This window comes from Sylvia atricapilla, chromosome 25 (assembly GCF_009819655.1).
Source record: "Sylvia atricapilla isolate bSylAtr1 chromosome 25, bSylAtr1.pri, whole genome shotgun sequence".
Classification (NCBI taxonomy): domain Eukaryota; kingdom Metazoa; phylum Chordata; class Aves; order Passeriformes; family Sylviidae; genus Sylvia; species Sylvia atricapilla.
In genome coordinates, this window is record NC_089164.1 from 3,976,362 (window position 1) to 4,002,759 (window position 26,398).

Sequence of the window (26,398 nt, forward strand, 5' to 3'; positions counted from 1 at the left end):
AGTGGTGAGCACACTCCTGGCCTGCACATGAAGAACAGGGTGTACTCATGTCAATAAAAGTGAATTACCCTTTGCTTACCGACACTTGACTCTGTGTCTTATCTCACTCCGGGTATATTGGAACTTTTCCCCTCTCTGGACACAGAGACTGGGACACAACTGCACAGCCAGGTCTGTGCAGCCCCATGAGGAGTGGCTGAGGGCACTTTGTTCTGCTGGAGAACAGGGGCCTGAGGTCAGACCTCACTGCAGGCTGCAGCTTCTTCCTCAGGAGCAGCAGAGGGACAGCTCTGACCTCTGTGAGCAAGGACAGGACCAAAGGGAGGAGCTGTGTGCTGCTCAGCCTGGAGGAGACTGAGGGGGACCTCACTGCAGTTACAGCTTCCTCTTGGGGGGAAAAGGAGCAGATGCTGATCTCTGCTCCCTGTGACAGGGACAGGACCCAGGGAAGGGCTGGAGCTGTGCCAGGGGAGTTTAGGTTGGAGATCAAGGAAGTTTCTTCCCCCAGAAGGTGCTGGGCACTGCCCAGGCTCCCCAGGGAATGGGCACAGCCCCGAGGCTGCCAGGGCTCCAGGAGAGTTTGGACAATGCTCCAGGGATGCTCAGGGTGGGATTTGGGGTGTCTGTGCAGGGCAAGGGATGGACTGGATTATCCTTGTGGGTTATCCCTCCAGCTCAGGATATTCTGTGATTTTGGGATTCTTTGATTCTGTGATTTTTGCTCTTTGGCACTAGCTGGTGATTTTGGGGATTTTGGGGCTGTCTGTGCAGGGCAGGAGTTGGACGATCGCTGCAGCTGAGTCCCTCCCAGCTCAGGACAGCCCTGATTCCCAGGAGCCCTCACCAGGCGTTTGCTGTAGAGCAGGGCAGTGCTGCTGCCGCTGGCGATCGCCCAATTCGTGAAGTTCATCACGTGCTTCACCTGCCGTGACAGCCCAGTGATGTCATTCTGCTGCTGGATCAGCTTCATCTGTCTCTCCTTTGTTACATTCTGCAAAGAAACACACTTTATTACAGGTTTATTCCTACTTTCAGACCTAAGAGGAAAAAGCAAACTGCTGTCAGGTTTTGGATCAGAAGGAAAATGCTGCCAAGAAAATTTTAACAGATGCTGGGTAAATAAGAAAAGCCAAAATTCATGTAATTTTACATGATTTCTCTTACTAATGATCAAGTTACTCTATTCTTCTGGAAATATTCAATTTCCTTGCCAAATAATTGTTCCTTAACCAGGAAAAATCTACTGTGATTCATCTGATCTTAAATTTCTCATGGCAGGTTGGCCATATGCATTGAACCAAAACTTCCTCCAAGGGATTTCCTCTCTTCAAATAAAACAGGTAATAATAAGTTAAATTTTCATGGATTTTAATAAAAGTCAGAATGCAATTTTTCAGAATGTGCCATCTGGAAAGGATGCTTGAACTCATGGCCTCCTTTATGATGCTGTATTTAAATTACACAAATTTAAATTACACCTTCATATACAAATACATGAGACTTTTATGTCTGTTCTTATATGAACCTTAAGAGGCTATTTGAGGAAATTGTTAAATTATACACACCTTAGAATTATATTATGTTATAATTCAGAAATATGGCAAATAGAACATGAAAAGGAGATTTTCAGATACTCCTTTACAATGAGCCCAATTCTGAATATGAGACACTCCAAACAAACCATTTTCAAATGGGAGTCCTCAACAGGGGACTGGAAAACTCAACACCACCATTGCTTTTCATTTCAAGTGTACCTCAAGGTGCTGTAGGAGAGATTTTCCCTTTTTATTGATTTCATTGATGAGAGTGAATATAGCCACTTTGATTTCCTGTTCTACTCGTTTGTTGGTTTCATTTACTTCTTTTATCCTAAAAAGCAAACAAAAAAAGCAATGGATTGTCAGTCACTTTACACTTTAAATACAAATTCACAACTTGTTTTACTACAAATAGTGTGAAAGTCCTCGTAGTTTATACACTTTATACAGAGAAATAACCAGCCACAACCACATGTGTCTGCATGTACATTTATATATTTATATCCAAATCAGCTCACTCACTATCAAAAATTTATATCTGCTGCTTTAAGCTTTTAAGGTAATTTATATTAAGCAGAAAAGAAATCAACTCCCTGAATTTTAAATTAATTCCTCCCTTGTAACAAAAAAGTTATTACAGACCTGTAATTAACACACATTAAAGACATAAACATTGCACTAACGATGTGCCTGATATTAGTCTATTAGTCTCTTGTGCTTTACTACTACTAGCTGTCAGATTTTTATACCCTCATCATCACTGCCGTTTTTCCTCAGTTTTAGTGCATTTTCAGCTTCTTCAAACTCAAGCAAATCACCCAGAGTTCTGTCCACAGGATTTGAAATATTGCATTTCTTAAAATTTCATGGAAATTCTGGATTTATTTGATCCTATCCTGCCTCCATCTAACAAGACCACATTGCAGCAGAATTCTCTGCCATGAGCCAATGTGAAGATTTCAGTTGTCCTTTCTGGAAGAGCTTTTTTGCAGCCAGATCAAGGATATGATGTCACCCACAGCACCAACACTCACTGTCTGATGAGGAACATTGCTGGCCTCAAAGCCCTTTAAGGCACCTGGGACAAATGTGGTTTTTCATGACAGCACAACCTGGTCTCCTACCCCAAAAAACACTCAACCAACCCTTCATTAAATCCATGGCATCCACCCTTGGCTTTGGCACCCAACAATTATTCCAGCAGAGCTGTTCCTCCAACACTTCCATGCTCCACCATCACAGATGATGGCCATTTCCTACCATCTGCCAACAAATTGTAACACCTTTATTTTTCCCATTCCCTGAAGCCTTTAGGATGATGGATTTTGTGTCCTACACAGCAGCAAAACAATGGAATGAATTGTCTCACCTGCACCAGCCATTTGGCTCAGCAGAAAAACTGAGATCTTGACACAACTCAATCATTGCAAAAATTCACTGAATTCACTGAAGCCAGAAACTCTTAGGCCAAAAAACCCCCAATGTGTTACTCATATGTGCATCCCTGGCCTGGAATTCCTATCAGAGAATGTTTTCTGGCATTTCTTGAGCTCTCAGTTTAATTATTGTCTATGTGACTGTGCTTCTGTCTCTCCCAATGTGTAAAAATTCTGTGCCTCACAAAGGTGTTGTGTTTTGGGACCTTTTAAAGACTTCCACGGGAAATCAGCACATAAAAATACCAATTTTCATTGCTTCCCTCTTCACACATTTACCTCTGTCATGTTGTATTTTCTTCACCCCTTATACAGCTTTTTTTTTTTTTTTTTTTAATGTAGATATCACCACAAGGAGTTAAAAATTTGCATCAAAACTTCTCTTTCTATCTTCGGTGCACATCCTCCTCCTGCCCTGGTACTTTCCACCCCCAGATGTGTCATTTTGCAAATGACCTAAAAGCTGCAGAAGGCTCACAAAACCCACTGAGAATCAGGGTGGAATTCCCTGAGCTGCAGCACAACCACGTCACCCAAGTGGGTGCAAAGCCAGCAGAGACCACGTGCACCCTCTGCCTCTATATTGGGTATTTATTGTGATGTTGAATTTCAAATAACCCTGGAAATATTAAGTGAAGCTACCAAAAAAAAAAAAATAAAAATCAAAACCCCACAACCAACCACAATTTCCTATTCAAATTCACACCAAGTTTTTGTTACACAGTTGTGAGAGGCCTTCACGAGAAACATAAAAGTATTTTAATATTTCAACTTTTCTGTTGCCTAGAGCTGACTTAGAAGAAACCAGAGGACGAGAGTTTTGGCCTTTTTTATTCACTTTTTTTTCCCCTCATCCCCAAAGTGTAAGAAATGTGCCAACATATTTGGTTCTACTCAAAGTTGTCACAAAAGACATAACCTTTAACATTTGTTTCTTGTAACAACTTCCAAGAGATGCAAAGTCTTGTAGGGGAAAAAAAAACCATTACAAGTACTAATTAAGATATAGAATTAACTCCAATGTGTTATTCTAGTCCCATCATTGATCTTACAGTGATTCATTAAAAAGGCAGTGAACTAGCTGATCATTTTGGGGAACTCACCTATTTTGAACTTGGGCAGCTGCAAAATTTACATAATTCTTCTTCTCGAGAAGTTTGGCCAACAGGTTCTCAATTGCACCCTTCTGGTTCTGAAAAGCTTCTTCCAGGAACTGGTACCTTGTCAACAGGCAAGAGAAGACACTGATCACCACGGGGCAGTTTCCCAGTCCAGGAGCAAAGCCACGAAATTTTGAAAATACATGACAAAACACTGAGAAAAATCAGACTCTGTGTACTCCAACCAGTGTGCAAAATGTTGGATAATGTCCTTTGCTACTGGCCAAGAGATTGAATCTTTGTGAGAAATTATCAGAATTATCAATTCCAACCACACAGGGATGCACTGCCTCATTTCCCAGGCTATGGAACAGCTCAGAGTTTGAGGAAAAAAATGCACTAATATATTAAACACACATTAAAGGATACCAAAACCAACCCCCTAAACTATCCCAAATTCCCCAGCTTTTCAGCTGAGATGACCCTGCTCAAATCTGACTGCATTAGTTTAATCTGAAGAAAATTTCCCTATTAAAAAACTTTCCAAGTTTTTTCCACCTCTGCTGCTTCCAAGGGAAGAACATTCCCTTCCAAGCTCTTCAATAAACAGCTGCTATCAAAGGTACTTTCCATTACCTCATCTCAAAAGTGGGAAAGTACCAACACTGAGGGAAAAAAAAACAGGATTAGGTGCTTTTTCCTAACATATTGGAATGATCAATGCAACAGAAACAAAATGCCTCTGAATTAAGCAGCTGCACATTTCCATCTTTTCTGATCAATTGCTCAAAATCCAGGATTACTAACAATCATTGCTAAGTCTTGCCTTTCCAATAAACAAATCTCATGCTTCTGAAATATAATTTGTTAACAACAGGGTAAACTCAAGGTCCTAGAACACCTTGGCAATGTTTTCCCAATATTCAAACTGGCAAAAAAATTCCTGCAATTAATGAAGCATCCCATAAGCTGCATTAGAAGCAACTTACATTATCTCCCAAAGAAAATGAAAAAGGAAGTAGTGTTGTCTTCTGCCACAATCCAGAACATCACAATCCAACAGGAAGAGATTATTGTCATCAAACTCACAGCAAGACAGTCTTTTTATTTAAATGATTCACAGTCATGATAACACAGATTCAGACAAAGAACATCATTCACAGCAAAAACAACTCTACTCCTGTTAACTCAGTTTGTACTAGCAAGGGACAGTGTTGGAATTTTGCTTTTTCTAAGAACAGCCTAAAGTTCTTGCAGCAGCACAAGATTTTAGATACTGTAATACAAAAATAGCAGCATTCCTAATGCCAAAAGAGAGCAAAATTTTCAATATTTGGGAGCTGTTGATTTTCTGAAATATTTTCATTAAGTTCACATGCATATTTCCACTTGAAGGAGAAACGAAAAATCACATTCAACTTGTACTGCTAAAATTTTGCTGTGGCTCTTGCTACAGCAAAAATACTCTTGTTTTTTTCAGTATTGTACTTCCAGCTTCCCAAGTGTGTGGACTGGAAACTACCCAAATTAGAGGAATCACACAGCATCAGACTGCTAAAAGAACTGTCAGCTTTCTCCAGAATCCCCAACAATCCTTGCCCATGACAGGGCTGGAACTGGATGATCTTTAAGGTCCCTTCCAACCCTAAACCATTCTGGAATTCCATGACTGAAACTCTGAACAGTGAACCATGAAGCTACTGAAATGGTGATTCACCCTCCTTTAGTGTGACCCGTTAGGATTTCAGGTGAGAAGAAAACAAGGGATTAAAATCAATTCTTTTTCCACTTGGCATTATTCTCCACAAAACCTCAGCTGTACTTCAGGCAGACAAAAGCAGTGCCTTAATCATCTGTAATTCACACCTGCACACAGAACCATATGGAAAGAATATTCTGCAAGAAAAAAGCACATTAATAGCAACGAGTTCTCCTTCTGGAAGAGCACAGGTAAGTAGATCCACCAGTTAATCCATTAGCAACATGCAGAAAACAGATGGAAAGGAAGCAGCTAGACCAAGTTAGTGAACATGTCCAGGAGAGCACCCTTTGTGACAAGGGAGTCACCCAGGATATTTATGATCAAGCCTATGAAAGAACAGAGCAAGAATATCTGAGCGTGTTAATATTTTAATAATAATAATAATTTCAAAAGTGAAAGTCCTCCACAGGCTGCTGTAGCAGTCTGAGAACAACAATCACTGTTTTGAGAAAAAACAGCAGCAAATTCAGTATTACACCTTTACAGAGAAGAGTTAAGGAAAAGCAGTGGTGCAGTGGTTGATAAATATGTGTTACCCTCAATCTCTATCATAACACTGAAAAATATTTGTTCAGACATTTAAGCAACTACACGACAGAGCTGCTAAAGAGCAGGAAGTTGCAATGTGTCTTACAGGGGTCCCAACTCTTTTTCTAGCAGAGGCAAACCCAGCATTTCTTTTTACCTGGAATGAGGCAACTTTTAACCAACTCAACCCAAACCATTTTTCCCCTCTGCACTAGAATATACTAATGTAAGAGGCAAAATTTAAGACTTTCCTTTACAAAATTCCCCTAAAGACTATTGCGCAATCAAATATGCCCTTTCAGAAAATCACCTCACCCGTGACTCACTCTATCACTTTTGTTACTTTTACAGGACCAGGTGTTCAAGAAATTTCCATTCAAGTCCTGAACACAGTGACAGCACTGGGAACTGCCAGGCAAATTAACACCTGAAGCACACCAAACCTCCTCAGCCCGTCTTGGTTTGAATCTGAGCTTAAGAGACTTGAAGAAACTCAACCAACTGACCAAGTTTCCATCACTCCACACAGGTTCTCCTTTGCAAGGGATGGTTTCAGTCCAACAAGGAGTAAATGCAGCAGAATTTCCAACACAACTGGTTCACATCAATGCCACTTCATCCTCTGAGACAGCACAGCACAGGAGTTAAGACATGGGAATATTTGTACCTGTGTTCTTTGTGCTCCAGTAACTGACAGTCTCTGCATGTCAGCCTGTCACAGGTTTCACAGAAAAGTTTTAACTGCTCTTGTTTGTGGACAGGGCAGAAAACAGGACGTTGACCAGATGCTCCCACGGCCTCTGTTTTTAAAAATAAACCATTTGTGCATTTTAAAATAAAATTGAGACAATCTGAAGAGCAAAACAACTAACTTCCAGTACCAACCAAGAGCTTGCAAAGGCACCTCCAGATCTGTTCTCATGCTAAAGTTCCTGTGAGTACATCAGGTCAGGGGTTGGACTTGATGATCTCAGAGGTCTTTCCCAACCTTCATGACTCTGTAATTTACAGTGCCAGAAGCTGTTTTCACTTTATTCATTCAAGGAGAAGGAGGAATTCCTTTTTTCTCCTCACCCAAAAGGCCCTGTAAGACTGCACACAACCAGCAGCACGGTGTATATGTGTTTATAATCTAATTCCATACAATTTCACCTCTGACACATTGAAGGATGGGTCAAACCTCTCAAACCTTTTTACTTTTTTCCCCCCTGGGTTTTCTAGGTTATCCCTTCCAACACTTACACACCTCATTTAGTCAAACACAACTCAAGTGGGAACTGCAAAGCAAATGTTGCCTGTGTTAAGAGCTACTTAAACCCCCAAATAACAAATAATGGTAAAAAAAATAGTTCTGGGTTTTATAAAAAAGTGCTGCAGTGTTCTGAAGATATTTTGAGCTTAGCAAAGAGGAAAGCAGCCTTTGGAAGGTACAGCAGGTAGGGTTTCAAACATTTCCCTCACTCTCCAACGTTTCTGAAGCTGGTTATATCATGCAAGTTATTGTGAAGAAAGAGCTGATGAACCTACAGCTGCCACTCACTGAGAGAAATTTAAAGTCTCCAGGGCACATCTTTGAGTCTAAGAAGAAAAAAAACAACAATGACCAGCCCTTCCCCCACAATCCAAATAAATAAAATTTGTGATAGAAAGTTTATTTTATGCTAACAGTCACTTTTCAGTCCCTTCCCAGCAGGTATCAAAGGGAAAGCTGAGCTGTAATATCACACTGAGAGTCACAATTTAGCATTCCTTGTAAAAACATCAATAATTCTTTCTTGGTCTCTATAATTAGATTGAATTTAAGGGTTTCTCATCTATGGCTTAATATGTTTAATCTTAAATGGATTATATTTCTTATTAGAAATCTTCATTAAGACATAAAGAGAAGCATCTCCAAAATTAGGTTTATTTGATAGAGCAGATGAAATAAGATCCTTGTCTAAAAGAACTAAGCTCACAGCAAACTTTTTAACTATTACACAATTTTCAGAAAGAAAAGTAGTGTTTGTTCCTTTGAAAGGATACAACAAAACACTTATGAAGATACTAACTCATTTTAAATGGATTTAAATGAAGAGAGCAAAGTGTTGAGACCTCACTTCCTCAATATGATCATTCTTCAGACACATCCAGATTGTGGAGAACCTACAAGTCTTTAAATCAGAACTTTGAACCCATTTACAACAAGAATTTTCTAAGCTAAAAATCCAGATCCCCTGGACCTGTTTGGAGAACATTTTCCACATTACCTCAACAGGCTATAAAAGATAAAATCCAGATAAGCCTGAACCTGTTCTGAGATTATTTCCCACATTACCTCAACAGGCTGCAAATGATACATAATCAAACAACATTTTAAGAATTTACTTCTAATAAGGATGCACACCTAAACAAACCCTACACACACACTTCACATATTAAGTTTTGCTCAATGAGAGATTAAACCTAAAATAGATACAAATTCTACATTTACTCAGCAGTATCAATACAAAGTAACACCATATATTGAAGGTAACTATAAACATATATATACATTTCTACAGGGAGAACTATAACTGCTTCTTATAACAAAATACAACAAAATGCTTTAATTTTTTTAAGACTTAATCTAATTTCTTTGGACAATGGGTAAGATTATCAATATACCACTGCTCTCAGGATTCCAACCCTTCCATTTAGTTACTTGTTCTACTAAACAGAAAGATGACTGAGAATGGATCTAAATCCTTTCCCAAGGCATTGGACATCAAATTGCACAAAATATCACTGTTATAAGTTTCATTTTTCCTCTATTTTTTTCTACTAATTTTTTAACTTTTTACTATACTTTACCCCAATCCTGGGGGGAAAACACACAGAATTGGTTGTTACCTCCATCACTCTCCCCCTCTCTTCTAACACATAAAGAGAAAAGGCTCCTGGAACAGGCAGGACAAAGTGATACCCAACACTCACCTGATGACACATCCTCTTTTTTCCTGATCATGTGATCTTTAGTGAACTTTACTCTCTGGTGAGCTTCTATGCAGGTCTTACACAGCCACTCCCCACACTCCACACAGAAACCCACGGCACTGGCATTGTCCTCACAGCTGGTACACACCTGCAGGGGAAAAGGCACCAGAATTGTTCTGGGGAGCACTGACAGCCTCAGAGAGCAGAAAGGGTTGGGGAAAAGGCACCAGAATTGTCCTGGGGAACACTGAGAATCCCAGAGAGCAGAGCAGGGATGGGGAAAAGACATCAGCATCATCCTAGGGAGAACTGGCAGCCGCAGAGATCAGAGCAGGGGTGGGGAAAATGCACCAGAATCGTCTTGGGGAGCACTGATGTCCCAGAAATCAGAGCAGGGTTGGAGAAAAGGCACCAGAATTACTCTAGGGAGCATTGAGAGCCCCAGAGAGCAGAGCAGGGGTGGGGAAAATGCACCAGAATTGCTCTAGATTTGCACTGACAGCCCCAGAGAGCAGAAAGGGTTGGGGAAAAGGCACCAGAATTGTTCTGAGGAGCACTGATGTCCCAGAAATCAGAGCATGGTTGGGGAAAAGGCACCAGCATCATCCTAGGGAGCACTGGCAGCCCCAGAGAGCAGAAAGGGTTGGGGAAAAGGCAGCAGAATTGTCTTGGGGAGCACTGACAGCCGCAGAGATCAGAGCAGGGATGGGGAAAAGGCACCAGAATTGCTCTAGATTTGCACTGACAGCCCCAGAGAGCAGAAAGGGTTGGAGAGAAGGCATCAGGATTGTTCTGGGGAACACTGACAGCCCCAGAAAGCAGAGCAGAGTTGGGGAAAAGGCACCAGCATCGTTCTGGGGAGCACTGAGAGCCCCAGAGAGCAGAGCAGGGCTGGGGAAAAGGCAGCAGAATTGTTCTGGGGAGCACTGACAGCCTCAGAGAGCAGAAAGGGTTGGAGAGAAGACATCAGGATTGTTCTGGGGAACACTGATGTCCCAGAAACGACAGGCTGGGGCAGGCAGGATGGTCCCTACCTGTTCTGACTTCTCATCAGAGCTGCTGGGGCTCTCAGAGGTGTCCTTCACGAAGTAGTTGTCCACCAGGTCGATCTGGCGGCACTCCTGGCGGCAGATGGGGCACCGGATCACCCCCACTGCAAAACACAACAGGACACAGCCTTAGGGCACCAAAACTCACAGGACAACCAGCCCAGGGGCACAGAACACACAGCACACTCCTCGTTTCACCTGGGTAAAGGGTTCTACAGTGACACTGTCATGAAAAACCAGCCATTACAGGCGTAGGACAGGTTTCATCCCAAAAGACATTCCCTCAACAATCCCAAAAAAATCACAGAAACCTCTACAGAAAAGGATGCCCGACCTAGTTAGGATAATTCTACATCATATTCAGTTTTTCCTACATATTTCTTCCCCCCAAAAAATCCTGTATTTTTAGGGAAGTCATCTGTTGTCCCCAAGCAAATATTTCATTTTTCTCCCTGTTCATTTTAGATTATGAAACTCAAGAAACTCAAGACACTTGGGTTTTTTAAAGTTATTTTTTAGACCAGCCTGTGGTCCAGCCTGTGTCAAGACAAGCATGAAGAGGGCTATGCCCAGATAGCTGGGATGACTTCAGTGATGTTCCTGAAAATGCCAGGGCATGTCTCAGTGTTCTCCCAGGTAGCCCAGAAGATTTCTAATGTAATTATTTCCACGAGGTCAGGGAGGCAGATGAAGCAATAAAATACCAGCATCCTGCTTTGTTATCCTTTGTAATCACTAAATTAGTTTTAAATCCTCGGCAGAACTGCAAAGAAGTTACTACATGAACCAAACTGACATTTAAAGATGTGTATCAACCACCCCCATAAAGGTTTGAAAACCTATTTATAACTTAAGCAGTGGCTCACACTTCACAGAAGTGTCATTTGATCTTAAATCAAATTCCTATACAATTTATTGAGAATGTAATCTTCAAGAAGCTTTCCAAGCCATTTGGTATTTTTATACACTAAAACAACTTTGAGAAGTGTAATTAAATGATGCTCAGCTCCATTGTGGATATTCAATTAGGACAGTAGGACTCATTTCAGCGAGATTAATTACATTAGTAGTGGAGTAGTATAATTTTTTCAAGTGCTAAAATTAATGATGGCTTCAGAACACAGGAGATTCACAGCAGAGCAACAACAATCAAACTAAAAAAAATCCCTGTCTCACCAAACCAATTTCAAGAACAGGATATGAAAAATAACCAGTACTGCAGCAGCTACACATAAAAGAGCTTTCACACACAGTGAAACCTTCCCCACATGCAGAACTTTGAGGTTTTCTTACAACTGAGAGACAAATTCTTTAGGGAATACCAGGTGAAAGCCATCCAGCAGCTGATGTGTACATACTTACTGAACAAAAATTTCAGATATTTACCATCAAAACTACTCCATGCAAACCAAATCAAACCTAAACTCAATTTTTAGTGTTGCCTTGGGTCGAGCACACAAAATATTTCAGGAAAACAACAAAACAGAAGATGCTCAAGATCTGTAATCTCTAGGCAACAGCAAATCAAATTCTACAGATGAAAACCCATTCCTGTAAGGCAAATTTGGGGTTTTGGCAAAAAAAATTTAAGGAAAATTTTTGGAAAAAAAATAATTTAAGGTAAATATTGACTGCTTTAAAACTAATTCATTGGTTTTAAGGTAGCCAAACCCATGAAAGCTTCAATAAAACCAAGTGTTTTGATCCAGGCTGGATTCTGCCCTGGGTTAATTCCACCTTGTCCACTGGCAGAGGACACAGGGGCTGGGCAGTGCCAGGTCCTGTTCTCACAGCCCAACACCCAATTTCTGCACCTCCACATTCAAACCAAACCTGCACACACAAAGTGCCCCCAGGGTTCTGCACACACCTCAAGAGATCAAACCCAAAGACAAGGCTTTGCAATCCTCATTTAGCACATTACACTCCTTTTTCACATCTCCACACCCTTTATTTCCAACAGCAGCTTTCCAGTAATATATGAGCCACTAAACATCTCATATCCTGGTCTGTTAATCTAATAAAAAACAAATTACTGCAGCTCCATTTGTACTAGAAACTGAATGTACTGAAAAGATACAGATGTGGCTAATTTTGTGAGGCAGGAGGGAAAAGTAGAGAAAATCACACTGAAATAGCATTTACATAGAAAAAAAGAAATTCTTAGCTGTCAAAACTTGAGATAATTTGTGAGCTAACGAAGTTTATTGCAAAAGTTTAGTGGGAATGTATTTTAGGATAAACTAAGGTTCAAATGTTTATATAACCTCTGAGAAAAACAAGTTTTCACTGTCAGTTTCAATTAAAAAAAACCCCAACTTATATAAGAAAATAAAAGTAAATATAAAAGTATCATCCTACTTATACTCCAGCAGAACTCACTACATTGTTTTTCTGCACCAAACAACTCAAACACATTAATCCTGGTACAAACATTTCCACTGTAACTCTGCTTTCCAAAAGCATTAGGGTAAAAGCTACTGTTTAAAGATCAATCTTATTTTTCAAATGACAGTTGAATTAGAATAAGACACATTCATACAAATTATGAAGCTCAGAGTGGTTTATGATCTCCCTCAAGCCTAATTATTACCATCAAGATCTCCTATGTCCTCAGAGATGGCTTCACATCATTTTGGAGCTGTCAGTGTTGCTCCAGAGGTCAAGAGCAGCACTGAAGCAAAAAAAGCTGAGAAAAGGGAAGTTTCTTTCAGGAAGTTCTGAGCACAGCACATGAAACTCTGCCCTGAGGGTCTGAAACACTTGGTGCAGCAGTTCCTCTGTGCCTTACAGAACACTGCCACCAAAATCCTGCCCTCAGCATTCACAGCCAGGCTTCAGGTCCTGAAAAAAGAACAGTTCTGCACCCTACAAACTTCACCAGCCACCTACAGACCTCCAGTGGGTATCAGTACTTCCCTAAGGAATTCAGGGAGAATCATCCTTTGGACCTAAAAGGCCACAAGAAATGATGGACTATTTTACAAGAGCTGCAGGTAACAGGAGGGGGCTTTCAAGCTTCTTTAGTTGTACTTTAGAGGACCCACACTTCTCATTGTTTCTATCACACACCTTGAGTGTGTCAGACCTGTAACAACCCTGAGCACAAAAACTCTGCTCTGCACCACATTTCCCCTTCCTTTATGCCCCATTCCCAATTAATGATGCAGCTCAGACCAGATCCTTTTGGTCCCACAACAGAAATGTTTCCCATCATACACATCCCCTGTCCCCCATCTGCTGCTGCACACAGCACCCAGCCCAAATGGAGTTTTGTTTTTCCTTTCATCCTGCAAGGCTGGCTGAAGGGAGAAGCTGGAATGGTTTCCTAGCTGGAAATGTGGATTGTGAGTCTCCAGTGCAGCAGGCAGGACAAGGTACCTGGCACTGCCACCCTGCCCAAAGGCACATGGGCTTCACCTTCTCACCTGAGCCACCCCTCCCTGCCAGCCCTTCCCAGCCTGTGACACAGGGAGGAAAGATTCCTTGTGCCACACTCCCATGGAGGCTCCTGAGACAGACGGAGACTTTCAGGAGCAGAGAACCAACACAAAGCACTGAGAGAAACACAGGAATGTGTCAGGGATGGATCCTCAGCAGCTACAAGGAGCAGCTCTGCCCATACACTGACAGGAGCTGGGACAGAGCCCACAGCGATGGGAATTCTGGCACATCCCAAAATGATCCCTGTCCTGGGAAGGGCTGATCCTGCCCCAGGGGGAGCCCAGGTCACAGTTTGGTGAAACCAAAGACACAGCAAGAACCTTCCTGGAGGCTCCACACCAACAGCCCAAAAGGTTCTGTCTGAGCAGGGAGATGCCAGCACACAGATTTCACTGCCACTGACACAAGTGCAGCCACATCTCCTCCCATTGCACATTAGAGCTCCTCGTTTGTCAAAGACTTTAAGAACACTAATGAGAGCAGCATCTCTGTAATCCTTTTAACTGCTTATGGGGTAGATAAAGCACCCTGAACTAGAGCACACACATCAAAGCACGTCAGGGAGCACCACTGAAGCAAACTGAGGAGGAAAGTTGATTTTGTTTTCCTAGAAACACAAAGGCTGCTAAAAGCCCTGCATCATAATCCAGCAGCAAATCACCATGGAACACCGTAAAAATCTTCAGATTTTAAGTGAAGTTGTTTTTAATCTGCCACTCCCAACTCACACCTGAAGCTGCAACACAAGTTTTTTCTTAATTGCTACTCAGAACTCTGTGAATACCTTTTATATATTTAACATTTCCCAAGGGTAACTATGTTCCTCTGAATGCATCTCAAAGCAGGTAATTTTTTCAACAGGTTTCATCTTGAACTAGTTTCAGTAAGACAAATATTAAAAACCTGCATAGAAATTTCTTTCTCCAGGCTGACATATCGATACCAACAATACTAAAATGCTGCCAAAATTTCAAGGATGCTTGAGAGCTACAGTGAAGGAAAGGGAAAAGTTGATTTCTCTGTATTTCCAGTCTTATAGGATGAAAAGAGAGACAGTCAGTGAAAGTTCATGTCCAGTCTTTGGCTACTGTCCCCACTCCAGCCTCATATTCAGGAATCAGTGTGTGTTCAACTCATACCCACTGCTTTTGCACAAGAAAAAAAACCCCAGAATTTTCTGAGTCTTCTTTGCTCCCTACCCACCCTTCTGGGCATTTCCTTCTGGAATTCCCTCAGATGTTTCAGAGATCAGCTCTACAGCAACAAGGCTTCCTGAGCCAGCAGGAATGAACCTGGTCCCCCACCAAACCCACCTACAACCGTCCTCTCAACCTGTTTTTTTAGGTTTTGTTTATAAACACCACAAGAAGCCTCTTGGGAGCTCCAGCCCTGGGAGAGATGGAGGAGGTGGAGTGAAAAGAAAGGGGAGCCACAGAAACTCATCTACTGCCTAAAACCACCACAGGAGCTAAAGGAAAATGAGGAACTTCTGCAAGAAGCACCACACTGAGGGCTCCATGTTTCACTTGTTGGCTTCAAGTCCAAGCTGACTTCAATCACCTTAAAATAAACCCCATCACAGCCAAAGCCAACCCCACTGAAATCTCACAGAGAACAAAAAGCAAGAATGGAATAATGAAGAGAGTTATTGAGCTGAGTGAGGATGGCATGGATGTGATGAGATCATGGACATGAACAAGGGAGGGCAGAGCATGTATGAGATTTAAAAATCACTTTGCACTTCAGCAGCACCCAGTAGATCCTCTCCATCACTGGGACATCGTAGGGAGTCTTTCCAGCAGTTCAAATTTATAAATTCAAAGTTTATTCCAACATTGCCCCCAAACACTTGTGTTCCTTAACAACTCCATTTACATACTAAAATTCCTGTTTTCATAAGATCCAACTCCTTTAACATCAGCTCTGATGTGTAGCACAGAAATCTTTATCAGTTTTCTAGTTTTCAGAACATTCTGAGTACTGAAACTATAAAAACATGAGGATGAAGAAGTAACTCTGACCTCACTTAATACCCTAAAATAAAATGTTTAAAGGGTGTTATGGACAACAAATGGAACAGGAGCCAACAGCACACCCTTCACAAGAGAGCAGTGTGTCCCAGGCTGCACAGCAAGACAAGGACAGAAATCCCTGCTCCTGCTCAGCACTCCAGAGACCACACTGGGCCAGCACAGGGCTCCCAGTATGGGTCAACTCCCAAACTGGGGCTCCCAGTATGGGTCACGCCCCCAAACTGGGGCTCCCAGTATGGGCCACGCCCCCAAACTGGGGCTCCCAGTATGGGCCACGCCCCCAAACTGGGGCTCCCAGTATGGGCCACGCCCCCAAACTGGGGCAAACCCAGCAGAGGAGCTCTGGGCTGGAGAACACTGGGTGTGAGCAGAGGGGCAGAGGCAGGGGACAGCAAAGGGACAGCCAGGGCAAGCAGGAATAAAGGAATTTCTATTCCCCACGGTGCCAGGGGGATGGTCCAACCCTGCTCATCCCAGCAGTCAGCACAGAGCTGGATCAGGCTCCCAGGAACCTGCCGTCCCCTGCTGTCACCTGCTGTCACCAGACCGGCTCTGGCCAGGGGTGGGGCTGGGCACACCTGGCCCTGCCACCCCACGTGATGCTCCACTCCAACCACACTTGTGCCAAAGAACGGCCTCAGATTCTCCTGATCCCTGTGAGACATCAATGAGCACGAGCCTACAACTCTCTGACATCGTCCCCTGAGAAGCAACCTCCCAAAGGCCAATTTCTGTGGAGCAAGCAGCATCACTTGCCACTGCTGGTTCCACACACAGGCTTGGCTTAGGTGACAACCCCAGACTGACCCCCCCACTGAAACAGCGAGTGACTGCAAGATCATTAAAGTGCTGTCAGATGTTTCCACCGTTACAAAGACAATGAAAAATGAAACTTCCCAGTTCAGGAAATATTTGCAGGCACTTGTGCAATCCAACAACTCCGGCTTCCGTTCTGGGTTTGGGCTTGGCAGGGAATGAGCCCTGTCAGGGATGAATTCCTGCCAGGTCCCATTTATTGGGTGAGAACTCCAAGAGTACTTATTCCACGTGCACAATATTTATTTCTCTCAGCGCTGCAAGGGTCCAAGTATATTTCTGCACAGCCATACATCAAAACCCTGCTCGAATTTCAGTGATTAGACCTTGAAACAAAGCCTCACAGGTCAAGGGAGCAACACCATCAGACTGAAATCTGTCAGAATAAAAATACATTAAAGAAAAAAAATTAACTGCTTTCAAGGCTCACTCCTAACTCAGCTTTTTGGGTTTTTTTGAACAGTCCTTGATTATATCACAATTATCGCACATTCAACTGACAATACGTTATATTTAATAAGAAAAAAAAAATACAGCTGTCACAGATATTAATTTTTATAAAAATAACACATGCTCTCAGATGGAAATATTTTACAATACACTATTAATTTAGACAGAAAATTAAGTTTCACAGGAAGATTTTTAGTAAGTCCAGAATATGAACTGAACATTTTCCAGGACTCATGCTGGGCTCCAGCATATATCCATGAACCTCACTTATTAACACAGGAGAAAAGTAAAGAATCAAGAGAGTTCAGGTGATGTCTACTCCCACCCAGTTTAATAAAACTTAAGATGCTGCATTTACACAGCTTAAACAGCCTTATTTGATGTAGGAATTTTCATTCTTCTAGACTGAAAATACAGTAACTGTCACCAAACTCAGCGTAAGGAACATGTCACATCCTCTTACACAACAGACTTTATATGTCCTCCTTTCACAAAGCAAATTAAAGAACAAAAAACTTTAGGTGTGATTAATACAACCCAGCAGCACTGGGTACAGGAGCTGAATTCAGCACATCAAACCAGTTTAAGGTACCACACACCACAGCTCTGGGGAGTAAATGTATTCTTGTTCCTCAGTTTACACACACGACCAACTGAGGAGCTTCTTCAGCTCCTTTGGTTTTTCAGCCTAATGGTGACTGTGACATTCATTCCCAAGGAGCTGGGAGAGCCCCACGCCCTCTGTGCTGAGATAATCTTCTTACAAGAGATTGTAACTATCTCATCCAGGCAGTGAAACCACAAAACCTCTCCTACACCAGCAGGAGCAGCAGCGGGCGCAGAAAAAGTTGTTCTACAGTATCTGTTACAGTCTGAAATCTCTAACTTAGAAATCAGCTTTTTTTTTTTTTTTCCCCCCAGAATACTGTGATACCAAGGGAGGCCTTTTCTTGTAACCTGTTCAACCTGAAGGGAGGAGTCCAGCTGAAACATCACCACAAAACCATCTATCCACCAAATCAAATGCACATTCCCATAACCAATGAAGACATTAAACTGAATATGAGATGCTACTTTTCATGTTAAACAAATTCATATGTTTTAACTATATAAAACAAGAATCTTCTATTTTTTTCCCTACATAAATGTAACCAAACAGCAAAACCTTTTCCACCAGCAAAACAGGCATGAACCCACCAAGTGCTCGTCTTTTACACAGCAAATCACAACTCCAGATCATTCTTCTAAGCTTTAGCCAGAGGTTCTTTAACTTTTAGGAATTGAGATGATTCTTCTGCCTTCTTTAGCAGAGGCTCTGAAGGGTGGGAGCCTGGCAGGAGCAGAGATGCTGATCCAGACCCAACACCACTCTGTCCAGGAGGGCAGAGGGAGCTCCACCAGGAAAGGTGCTGTCACTCAGAAAACTGCTCTGCAGGCACCAAACTCACCTTCAGTTTCCACAGCTGTTACCCAATAAATACACACATCTACTACTTTAACTCCTGACAGCTCTCACTGAGCACTGAAACTAATTAATGCAACCAGGAAAATATCACTTTGTACTTCCCTGGTCTATGTGAAGAGATGCTGAAAGGTTTCAGGCACACAATCCAGCAGTGAGAGCCTGCAGCAAAGTGTAACTAACCTGCCCCAGGTCCAGCTACAGGTACCACTTCTCCTTAATTCTTCCTTCATGAAAAAGCACCTGCTCGTCATGAAAGAGACTTTGAGAATCTGCAGAAGTGGAAGTGACACTTCACACTTTGTGACTACCAAAAGAGGGAAGGAACCTGTGTGACTAAGCACTGTGTGCTGCTTCTCAGGAGGCTCAGAAGGTCCATTTTCTGTCTCATTTATGGATAACTATCTCCTGTGCCACCGATTCCACTCTCAAGGTGCAGAGAGCTGCTCACAAAAATGTCTCTGCTGGTCCATGGCCCATCCTCAGCTGGGCTGCTGCCAGGTCCTGTGCTCATGCAGGCTGAGGAGCCACCACAGCTGGACCCACAGCTGGATCACAGCCCTCCAGGACACTCCCACAGCAGCTGGGGCTGGGAGGCACCTCTGCAGATCACCCAGTCCAACCTCCCCAGAGCAGTGACACAGGAATGTGTCCAGGTGGGTTCCCCCACCCTGAGCACCTGCTCCAGTGCTCTGCCACCCTCCACAGAAAGAATTTCTTTCTCACTCAGATGGAACTTCTTGTGTTATAATTTACGGCCATTGCTCCTTCTCCTGCCCTGGGCACCACTGAAAAGGGGTTGACACCTTCCTCTGACCCACCCTGGAAACATTCACAGGGATTCATGGGATCCCCTCTCAGTTTTCCCTTCTCCAGACTAACCAGCCCATCCCTGCAGTCTCTCCTCACAAAATAGATGCTCCAGTCCCCTGTACCTTGCTCTCATCATCTAAAACTTTTTATTGCAACAATCCAAGCATGAACTCTTTACACCAAAGCAAACCAACAAGCATTCTTAAAATGTGTACAAAGAGAAGTGATATTCCAGTTTGTACACAGTAGTTCTCACACCTGTATCCTACAGATACAGCAGGACTCAGATAATCCTGCTGATTGCTAATAAAATAAACCCTGCTTCCCAAGTTCTGGGTATGCCACTGGTGTATCACTGCCCCGTGAGGGTGGGCAGGCCCTGGCACAAGGTGCCCAGAGCAGCTGAGGCTGCCCCTGGATCCCTGGAAGTGTCCAAGGCCAGGTTGGATGGGGCATGGAGCACCCTGGGACAGTGGGAGGTGTCCCTGCCCATGGCAGGGGTGAGACTGGATGAGCTTTAAATTCCCTTCCAATCCAATTCACTCTGTCACTCTATGACACTACACAAATTGTAGAACCTGGAATTTAAAAGATCACAAGACCATCTGAACGCTTTCCTGTGTGCACTGTCAGACTGTATTTAAGACACCATCTTTTAAAAAACTATATATTTTCTAAGAGGACATCCTACATAAACTTCTGAACAGTGTGGATGAAGAAATCTCTACCATGTCAGGTTAATTCTTTCACTGGGGAGCACAGGGAAGGCCTGAGTACAAAGGTGTCACCAAACAAGGTCTCCCTAACCATAGAGCCCATTTAGGACCTGCAAAACCACTTACCAGGGCCCTCCTTTGGTCTGTACACCACAGCACGTGAGTCACCCCATCTAAAGCTCCAGAAGCTTTCCAATTCCATCCCTGACCATATATTAGAAAAGACAAATCAAACCCAAGCTGTCATTCTGGTAAGAACACGTGGAAGGAGCAGTGTGCCCCTGTTCCCTGGCACAAGTCCTGTCCAGGCAGAGCCCCGGGGCACGGCTGACAAACAGCAGTCCAGGATTTATCTCCGTGCTCAGGAAAGCAGGTGCAGGGCACACAGCGTTCCCACCTGGGCAGGTAACACTGCAACAACAATGAATCTGAATTTAATTAGACACATTTTACCCCAGTGCTATAGAACCAAGCAGCTGCCCACCCCCTTCCCGGCTCGCCTCCGCTGTGACACCCCCGAGACCAAAACAAACCAGACAGAAGGAGAGAATGACAGAATATTTGAGGTTGGAAAGGGCCTTTAAAGGGCAGTAATTCAACCTCCCCTGCCACGTTTTACACTCGGGCAGGATGCTCAGAGCCTGGCCCAGCCTGACACTGAACGTTTCCACCACCTCCCTGAGCAACTTGTTCCAGTGTTTTAACACCCTCATGGTAAACATCTCTTTTGCACACTTTATCTAAACCGATTCTGCTCCAGTTTAAAACCATTATCCCCAGTCCTACCGCAACAGGTGCTGCCAAAAAGTCTGTCCCCCTTTTTATTCCGGAGTCCGTTCGGGCATCAGAAGGGGCTTTGGGGTCTCCCTGGAGCTTCTCTCCTCCGGGCAGAACAATCGCAATCCCCTCAGCAGAGCCCCATCCCTCTGCCCAACAGCTCCGTGCCCCTCGTTCCGGCGATGGAAGCCCAGGGGAGGCGATGCGCATTCCCCGTGCCCACAGCTCGGCCCCGGCCCCAATGAGGCGGCCACAGCCCGGGCCGCTCCCGCCGGGATGTCCCGGAGCAGCCCGGCGCTCACCTTGCTGCACGTCGCCGTTGGCGCCGCCGGGCACGGGCACGGTGAGCTGGCGCTCGGGCTCGGGCAGGCAGCGGCGGCAGAAGGAGTGCAGGCAGGGCAGCAGCTTGGGCTCGGCCTCCCGCCGGCTCTGCAGGCTCTGCGCGCACACCGCGCACGTGTCCAGCAGCGAGAACGGCGCCGGCGCCGCGGGCGTCAGCGGCGGCACCGGGCTGGGGCCGGGCCCCGCCGCCGCACCGGGCCCCGCCGCGGCCTCGGCCTCGGCCTCGGCCTCGCCTCCGCCGCGCTCCGCCGCCGCCGCCCCGGGGCTCTCGCGCTCCTCGGGCGGCGCGGCGGCGGACGGCGAGCCGGAGGGAGGCTCCAGGCCGCCGCCGCCGCCCGGCGCGGCCTCGGCGGCCGCGTCCCCGCCGCCGCCGCCTCCTTTGTTTTCCGCCATGTTTCCTCCTTTGAACCCGACCCCGCTCCGCGCACGCTCCGCGTCACCGCGTCACCGGGCGGGACCGGCGCCGCGCACGCGCGCGCGCTCCCGCGGCAACGGCGCGGCCGGGAGTGCGGCCCGTGACGTCATGGGGAGGCGGGGCTTTGGGCGCTCACTAGGCCCAGGGCTGAGTGTCTATTGGGCGGTGCTGGCGGCCGCCCGGCCAATGGACGGGAGCGGCAAGGACATGGCCACGCCCCCCGGGAACGGAGCCCCGGGGACGGGAAATAACGCGCCGGGAATAGGGAACGGAGCACCGGGAGTGGGGAATACCCCATCGGGCGGGGGAATAACGGAGCGGGCTGGGGAATACCCCGTCGGGCGGGGGAATACCGCACCGGGAATAGCGCACCGGGCTGGGGAATACCCAGCCCATCGAGCGGGGAAATAACGCACCGGGCTGGGGAATAACCCATGGGGCGGGGAAATAACGTGGGGAATAACCCTTCCGGACGGGAAATGACACAAACAGGCTGGGAAATAACCCGTGAGGGAGGGGGAATAACGCATCAGGAAGGGGAAAAACCCACCGGGACGGGGAATAACGCATGAAGAGGGGGAATATCCATTGGGATGGGGGATAACGCCCCCGCATGGGGAATAATGCATGGGGGATGGGGGAATGGGGCACTGGGATAAAGAATAACTATTGGGATAGGGAACAAAGGACGGGGATGGGGAATACCCATGTGCGAGGGGAATAGGGCACCAGGATGGGGATAATGGACTTGGAGAAAGGGCACAAGGACAGGAAACAGCAGACCGGGATTGGGAATAACACTAGGACGGTGAACAGAGCAGTGGGATGGGGAATGGCCCATAGGCACAGGGAAAAGGGCACCAGGACACGGAGCAATGCATTGGGATGGGAGTCAGTGCATGGGGACAGGGACAGGGCAGGGGGCAGATCAGGAATAATGCCCTGGGATGAGGAACAGTGCAGGGAGTGGCACTGGAGCCCCCTCGGCGGGCACTGCACGGCCCCAGTGCTGCAGAGAGATTTCCCCACCCAAATTCCAGATCCCCCCACTGCCCCTACAGGGGATTCTGGGGGTCCACCTGGCCCAGCCCCCTCCTCCACAGCTCCCAGACCTTGGACATGAAGCAGAATCCAGACAAATAGCAAAACAGGATTTATTAAAGGCATAGGGGAAAATACAACAACACAAGCTCCTGTTTTCAGTGTAAGAGCTCCTGCTTTAAGTATATAAAAAGTGAAACAATTCACAGTACATTTAATGGTGCCTGTAATACATTAAACAGGATGTTTTGAGTCCATCCTACCTCCTCCTAGAATTTAAAACAAGGAAAAGAAACAATGGAAATACCCTTTTACCACCTCATACAACTGCAAATAGAGGTGTCTACAGACACAGCATCTCCAAAGTGTCTGGTTTGTAGTTTTTAACACATGCTGCACTAAGACAAGTCAGGATTAAGTCACTGAAAGTCTTGCTGGATATTCTCCTTGTTTGCTTCCCCATGCTGCTGCTTGATTTGTGAAATTTCATTTTCCAGCTGCACAATAGTTCGTTCAATCTCGTAATTTTTACTGACAAGAGAGACCCACCTGGAAGGGAAAAGAAACAAAAACAGTCTTTAAGCGTTATGCAACAGTCCTCTGGTTTAAAATCAAAGATAACCATTGCTCCAAGGCAAGCAGAAACATCAAATAAAACAGTATTTTTCTTAACATATGATAATCCTCAGTTAACATCAATGGTCATTTGAACAGCCAAAGTGACAATGAGTAATTTTTAACCTTGTTAAACCTGAAAACACAAAAAATACAATGACTAGACTCATCCACTATCTGCCAATACTGAGATAAAGAAGAGTTTAATACAATTTAGGAAATTGGAAGCAGCTAATAAATGTACCCTGTTCCCATCTGTTGATTCACTCAGCATCAGTAAATATAATATGGAACCAAGTTACAAATACTTCAAAACACTTTCTGCAAAGCAATGGTATCCTACAGCAGCACCAAAGGATCACTGAATTTCAAGTGGAAGAAGAATTTCAAGTACATTTCAAGCAAAGGAGAAACCTGTGGAAGGGTTAACAGAGAAATGTCAACACTCACGTGGATTCCATCTCTCGTAGCTTAGCCCCAGCTGTGAGCTGCATGTTCTTCCTCTGCCAGTTCAGGTCTTGAATGTTTTTCCTGGGGAGAAAAAGATGTAGTTTTATTTCCTCATTTCTTTAGCATTTGCAGTAGCTGTTGCTGATCTCCAAGTACATTCAATCCCTAGAAGTACTGCCAGAAAACATTTGTGTAGCCAGGACTGTAGTGAAAACATCCAGTTGGACAAATCCCAGTATACAGCTCACAGAGAACCCTGAGTTAAATAAAAGGCCAAACCCAACATCAGGGGCGATGCCGTTACAGAGACAACTGCACATTAAATTATCAGTAGTGAAAAGAAAGCATCACTAGATTTCAGGGAGAATTCCACAAATCCAGAGCAGAGGTTCATGCAAACCAAACAGAGAATTTTGAGCAGAACAGTCATGACAAATATAACTGCTTGGGAAAGACAGGGTCCCATTTCTTAATTACTGTTTTTACTGAGTCTTTTTCCCAGTGACCATGGCAGCAGCCAACATATACATCTTCCTTTGTCTAGCTTGGGGGGAGATAAAGGTTCACTTCCAATTTCAGTACAAAAATATGAATAAGAATGACCTACCTCAATTTCTGAAGCTCTTTCTGGGCTTGTTCTATCATATGAACCAGGTGCCTGGTGACAGAATGTAAGCAAAGCATTAAAAACAAACAAGTGCTAAATCAGCCCCATTTCACCTGACATTTAACTTCTCAGAGTTAAGGATTCAACAAGCCCCAAACACCCTGTCCCAGCCAGCAGATCCTTTACCTGCTTCTCTTCTCCTCAACTCAGGAGCCCTCTGCCTTCCCTCTGAGCTAAGTCTGGCATTCCTTTGCCTTAATCTTTTATCTAAGGCTCAGCCAACCCTTCTCAAAAGTGGACATTAACATTCTCTCTCTGAATTAGCCTCAGTACTTCCCATGTAGAGCCATACTCTACAACCTTTTCTTGGCTTTTGCAGCAGCTTTATTAAGCATTATTACAACTCCTGGCTAAGCCCAGGATCTGCAGTAACTCATCTTCATTTCCACTACTGAGTTACTCTTCCACAAGCTATCATTAACCTTAAGTAACACCCACTACCATCAACAATAACCCACAACATTCAAGAGTGGGATGCATTAAAACACATGCTGTTTCTTGGCCACAGAGACAGTTTTGAGATCAGCCTCCTCTTCCACTCACAGCCCTCTCACAGCAGTTCATCTGCTTCAAGCTACGTTCTAGAGATCCCCACTGGATTTACACGTGATAAACACACAGAAATTCAACACAGAAGTTCGTGTTGAGCAGAGCAGCTGAGGCCTTACTCGTTGTACACCTTCCAGGCGTTGCAGCCGTGCTGGGACATGAGCTCCAGGTTCTCAATGCGCACGGCCTGGTGCTCCAGCTGGGCCATGGAGTTGTTCACACACTCCTGCCACGCCGTGATGTCGTTCTTCTGTCCAGAGGATGGGGCTGGCAGCTCGTACCTGCAAAGGGCACAGATCACCTGGGGCAGCGGGCACGGCTCACCCAGGGCAGGCACTGCCCGGCCCGGCCCCACTCACCTCTTCATACTGAGCAGCTCCAGGGGCTGCCGGGCCGCCAGGCGCTCGAACTCGTTCCGCATGATCTCGGTCTGCGGGGAAGGCAGCGCTGAGGGGCAGGCCGGGGACACGGCGGGGGATGGTGGGGAGCACGGGGACAGGACACAAACGGGTAACGGGGGCGAGACAGCCGGGGCACGGGCGGAGAGACACAAGAGGGGTACGGGCTGGGGAGGTGGGGCACACCAGAGGGGTATGCGGGGACAGGCGGGGTCTGTCACAGCCAGGCTGTGACAGGAGTGGGGACAGGCGCGCTATGGGGGCCTGGAGTCCGCTCTGAGTACGGCGAGGCGCTGGGCTGGGGTCTGGGAGCTGCCCGGCCGCCTCAGCTCACCTCGAAGGCGCTGTAGTCGTGCGCAGGCAGGTAGCTGAGGTAGTTCTTGGTCGGCCGGTACCGCCGCGTCTCCTCCTCCACCAGCGCCGCGGCCTAACGCACACGGGCCGTCAGGCAGGCGGGCAGCTCGCCCGCCGCCCCGGCCCGTCCCCGCCGCCGCCCCGGCCCCGCACGTACCGCCTCCCGCACGCCCGGTGCCTCGTAGCCCTGGTCGAAGTAGGGCAGCGCATCCACCACCACGTCCCCGGCCACCAGCCCCGGGCCCGACATCTTGGCCGCGGCCGCGCGCAGTGCGCGTGCGCGGTGACGTCACTCCAGGCCGGACCACCCCACGGCTCCGGCACAAACCCCGCCCCTCCCGGGACTGACCCCGCCCCTCCCGGGACTAACCCCGCCCCTCCCGGGACTGACCCCGCCCCTCCCGGGACTAACCCCGCCCCTCCTGGGACTGACCCCGCCCCTCCCGGGACAAACCCCGCCCCTCCCGGGACAAACCCCGCCCCTCCCGGGACAAACCCCGCCCCTCCCGGGACAAACCCCGCCCCTCCCCTCACACACACCGCCGAGGCCCCGCCCCTCCCGGTTTGACTCCAGCCCCGGTCCCGCGGCTCCCGGAGCGTTTCCAGGCCTAGCTCCGCCCCTCCCGGTGCGATTCCGACTCTGGCCCTGCCCCTCTCTCTCCGGTCCCACCCCTCCCGGGGAGACTCT

The 26,398-nt window shown here is 46.0% G+C and overlaps 3 protein-coding genes across 5 annotated transcripts in view; 1 reads left to right on the forward strand and 2 right to left on the reverse strand.

Annotated features, from left to right (window-relative positions):
• TRIM33 (tripartite motif containing 33) overlaps positions 1–21,632 on the reverse strand; it is a 37,553-nt gene extending 15,921 nt beyond the window's left edge. For both annotated transcript variants that reach the window (XM_066335737.1, XM_066335736.1), the window contains exons 1-7: positions 21,182–21,632; positions 10,354–10,472; positions 9,320–9,467; positions 7,032–7,164; positions 4,078–4,194; positions 1,755–1,869; positions 845–991 (exon numbers count right to left, since the gene is read on the reverse strand). In XM_066335737.1, coding sequence (XP_066191834.1) covers positions 845–991; positions 1,755–1,869; positions 4,078–4,194; positions 7,032–7,164; positions 9,320–9,467; positions 10,354–10,472; positions 21,182–21,614 — 1,212 coding nt within the window. In that variant the 5' untranslated portion in view covers positions 21,615–21,632. The remainder of the gene's footprint in view (positions 1–844; positions 992–1,754; positions 1,870–4,077; positions 4,195–7,031; positions 7,165–9,319; positions 9,468–10,353; positions 10,473–21,181) is intronic.
• Positions 1–26,398, forward strand: part of OLFML3 (olfactomedin like 3) — a 289,605-nt gene that overhangs the window by 82,764 nt on the left and 180,443 nt on the right. The window lies entirely within an intron of this gene.
• BCAS2 (BCAS2 pre-mRNA processing factor) lies at positions 22,777–26,021 on the reverse strand. 2 transcript variants are annotated; one of them, XM_066336009.1, is made up of 7 exons: positions 25,868–26,020; positions 25,691–25,783; positions 25,318–25,388; positions 25,078–25,239; positions 24,350–24,400; positions 23,743–23,823; positions 22,777–23,226 (listed from the first exon to the last, which is right to left on the reverse strand). In XM_066336009.1, exons 1-7 carry the CDS (start codon positions 25,958–25,960, stop codon positions 23,097–23,099), a joined length of 681 nt encoding a protein of 226 aa, XP_066192106.1. In that variant the 5' UTR covers positions 25,961–26,020; the 3' UTR covers positions 22,777–23,096. The 2 variants fall into 2 exon arrangements, with proteins under 2 accessions (XP_066192106.1, XP_066192107.1); XM_066336010.1 differs by lacking the exon at positions 24,350–24,400 and having other exon boundaries at positions 25,868–26,021.

Bases quoted from the DNA above. Each gene is read 5' to 3' on its own strand.
- BCAS2 (XM_066336009.1), bottom strand. From the start codon at position 25,960: ATGTCGGGCCCGGGGCTGGTGGCCGGGGACGTGGTGGTGGATGCGCTG. The intron at 25,240-25,317 runs GTGAGTGGGGCC...TGCCCTTTGCAG, and splicing joins GAGCTGCTCAGTATGAAGAG to GTACGAGCTGCCAGCCCCAT. The intron at 23,824-24,349 runs GTAGGTCATTCT...TTTTCTCCCCAG, and splicing joins AAAGAGCTTCAGAAATTGAG to GAAAAACATTCAAGACCTGA.